Raw genomic sequence first — 3100 nt, 5'->3', positions numbered from 1 at the left:
GTGTGCTCCTTCAGATGTGTTTGGAGGGGCATTTTATTATCAAATGAATATATCCTAGTGCTACTTCACATTTCCTTTACAGCTCATGGAATATATAGGATGTAACTTTAGAAATGTTTAGATGTAGAAACTAAAGCATTGGAAATGTGAATACATATCTATAAGCTGTCATTTCTTTATACTGACTGGATAATATATTAGCATCATTCATCATTTGCCTTAGATGAGACAAGATTTGTAATGTATATTTATCTCTATGAAATGTAAATGTATATGTAAATTACTTTTTAAAATGAAAAATTCTAATTTGAGCAGATAAATTTCACAAAGTTAATTACTAAAAACTCAGCAACAAAATGTCTGAGTTTTTACAGTGTCTTTAAGTGGTGGTGTAACCTACGGCTATGAATTTAAGCCTGTGTAGTTGGTGTCATTGTATTAATTTATTGCAGGTGGATAAAGCTCATCTTTCTTCTACAGAATGGGTGGGAGGAATGAAACCAAAGTCATGTATTTCATTCTCCTGGGTTTTCCCACCACTGGTGAACTGCAGCTGCTTCTCTTCTCTGCTTTACTTCTGGTGTATTTATTAACAGTGCTGGAAAACCTCCTTGTCATTCTCATCATCCAAAAAAACCACAGCCTGCAGAAACCCATGTATTTGTTCCTAGGGAATCTGTCTTTCTTAGAGATCTGGTATGTTTCTGCCATTGAGCCAAAGATGATGATGGATGTCCTGTCCCATGACAAACGCATCTCCTTCCAGGGGTGCATGGCACAGCTGCATTTCTTTGTGACTCTGGTTTGTACTGAGTATGTTCTGCTAGCTGTGATGGCCTGTGACCGCTTCCTGGCCATATGCAAACCTCTCAGGTACCCCCTCATCATGAGGCACAAGCTCTGTGCTCAGCTGGTAGCTGGCTGCTGGCTGTGTGGTTTGACCACTTCTTCCATCAAGCTGAGCTTTATAGGCCGGCTCTCCTTCTGTGATGTGGACAAAATCAATCATTATTTCTGTGATATTTCCCCCCTGCTGAATATCTCCTGCAGCGATTCTTCTTCAGCTGAGCTGGTGGACTTCATCTTGGCTCTGCTGGTTATCATGGTGCCCCTGTGCACTGTGGTGGCCTCCTATATTTGCATCCTGGTCACTGTGTTGAAGATTCCTTCCTCTCAGGGGAGGCAAAAGGCCTTTTCCACCTGCAGCTCCCATCTGACCGTGGTGGTTTTGTTCTACTCCACCACTCTCTTCACTTACGCCCACCCCAAGCTCATGTACACCTACCCTGCCAACAAGCTGGTGTCAGTCCTGTACACGGTGCTTGTGCCACTTCTGAACCCTCTCATATATTGTCTTAGAAACAAAGAAGTCAGGTTTGCCATGAGAAAGACTTTTATTTGCAGATGACACACCAAGGAAATCAACTGAAGAGTCCCAGAGAAGAGGCTTTGATCATGAAGATCAGCTGGCAGTGCTGATAAGCTTAAGTCAGGAGGTCCAGACCTTAATCCATGCCAAACTCTCCTATTCACTGATATTTACTGAACCAGACCTTGATATATCTGTAAGATCTATGTATATACTATGGTTTTGACTCGAGATGTGTGGGTTTGGGTTTTTTTTCTTGTTTTTCCCCTGAGAATCTATGCTGTCACCCTCTCTTAAAAGTCTCCAGCTGAATGACTGCTCTGTTTTTAAAGATGTTTGGAAATGCTAGAAAATTAAGCCCAGATTTGTTTGCCCTAGATGGAATAGAGTCCAGAAAACCTTATAAAATGTGTGTGAAAATCAGCTATCTATGTGTGATTTACTTAGTCCAAGATTTTGTTATTATGCCTTGAAAGAAATAGGCAGCAGAAAAGGATGGGTAATTGTAATATTCTTAGATACCTGCTGCAGGATAAAAGGAATCATCCTCTGATGAAGAAAATTTTTCTAATATGGCATTAGAGAAGGTATAATGTGAGTAGCTTGTGATATTCACGTGGTGCAGCTGCATTGTCACTCTGCCTCAGCTTCACAACAGGACCAAGGTACCCTAAATAACCTCATTGCACACCAAATAATGTCCTCCATGAAGAAATTCAGACATGCCTGAAAGGATAAATCACTTCAGTATTTCCTTCAGGCTGCACAAGCCTTGGATCCAGCACTATTTAATCATTACTCTCATGCAGGAGTCTGGAAACACAGCTGGTGAATCTGAGCTAAACACAGATTGTCTGAGAAAATCTGATTATCAATTAGAAATCCAAACTGCTCTGTGTTCAGACTATCTCAGTGCTTCAGAACTTTTAATATTCTGTAATAAACAAACAAATAAATAAATGTGTCAGCAGAGTGCATCTCCATGTGACCATATTAAATCTGGGTTTATGACTCATGCTGTCTGATATTCTGTGCTCTGTACTAGCATACTGACATCTCATTTTGCAGATGAAACATTCAGCTTTCCAGGGAAGAAACCTGGAAGAAACTTGTCTGTGCATACTGTGCCATGTATTGCCAATTGTCCTTTTTGAGGACTTGAACTCAGTGTTAAGGAGAGATGTCAGGAACACCTTGAAGTTAACCATAGTGGGGAGCTCCCCAGAAATGCAGGGTGCTGGTTGTAATCCAGGTATTAGCAGAAAATGTGCCAGGAGAAAATAGGTAATTGACACAACATGAATATGCATTACAGTATGAACCATTGTAAAGGAACAACAAAAAAATCTGTAGTTCTTTAGATTTGCATTTAAAATCAAAAGCCACAGATACAGCTAGATATGAATTCTTCTAAAAATACCTAAAATTTAGACATCTAAGCAAACTACCCTCAGCTCCTTTACTACTCATAGATATGAATCATCACCCTCTAATATGTTATTTATCTATAACATATTCTTTAATGTCCAGCCATGTCCAAGAAAATGGGGATCACACCTAACAGTTACTTTGGAAGAGACATCCCTTTCTCCTTTTTCCTGCAGTTTTTATTGCTGAGCATGATGCCACATGGTCTGGATGGCTCTCTGCTCAGCTGGAGTCAGCTGTCCCAGTTGTGCCCCCTCACAGCTTCTTGCTCCCTCCCAGCCCTCCCTCCCACTGAAGCATTCC

General features: G+C 40.7%; 1 protein-coding gene across 1 annotated transcript; it reads left to right on the top strand.

The window, feature by feature from the left end:
- Positions 1-481: 481 nt before the first annotated feature.
- LOC130263927 (olfactory receptor 6Y1-like) lies at positions 482-1408 on the top strand. The gene has a single exon (XM_056511770.1). It carries the CDS (start codon positions 482-484, stop codon positions 1406-1408), a length of 927 nt encoding a protein of 308 aa, XP_056367745.1.
- The last annotated feature ends 1692 nt before the right edge of the window (positions 1409-3100 follow it).

This window comes from Oenanthe melanoleuca, chromosome 27 (genome assembly GCF_029582105.1).
Source record: "Oenanthe melanoleuca isolate GR-GAL-2019-014 chromosome 27, OMel1.0, whole genome shotgun sequence".
In the NCBI taxonomy this organism is placed as follows: Eukaryota; Metazoa; Chordata; class Aves; order Passeriformes; family Muscicapidae; genus Oenanthe; species Oenanthe melanoleuca.
This window is presented reverse-complemented; position numbering and strand designations above follow the sequence as displayed.

Coding starts and splice junctions, on each gene's coding strand:
- LOC130263927 (XM_056511770.1), top strand. CDS start 482: ATGGGTGGGAGGAATGAAACCAAAGTCATGTATTTCATTCTCCTGGGT.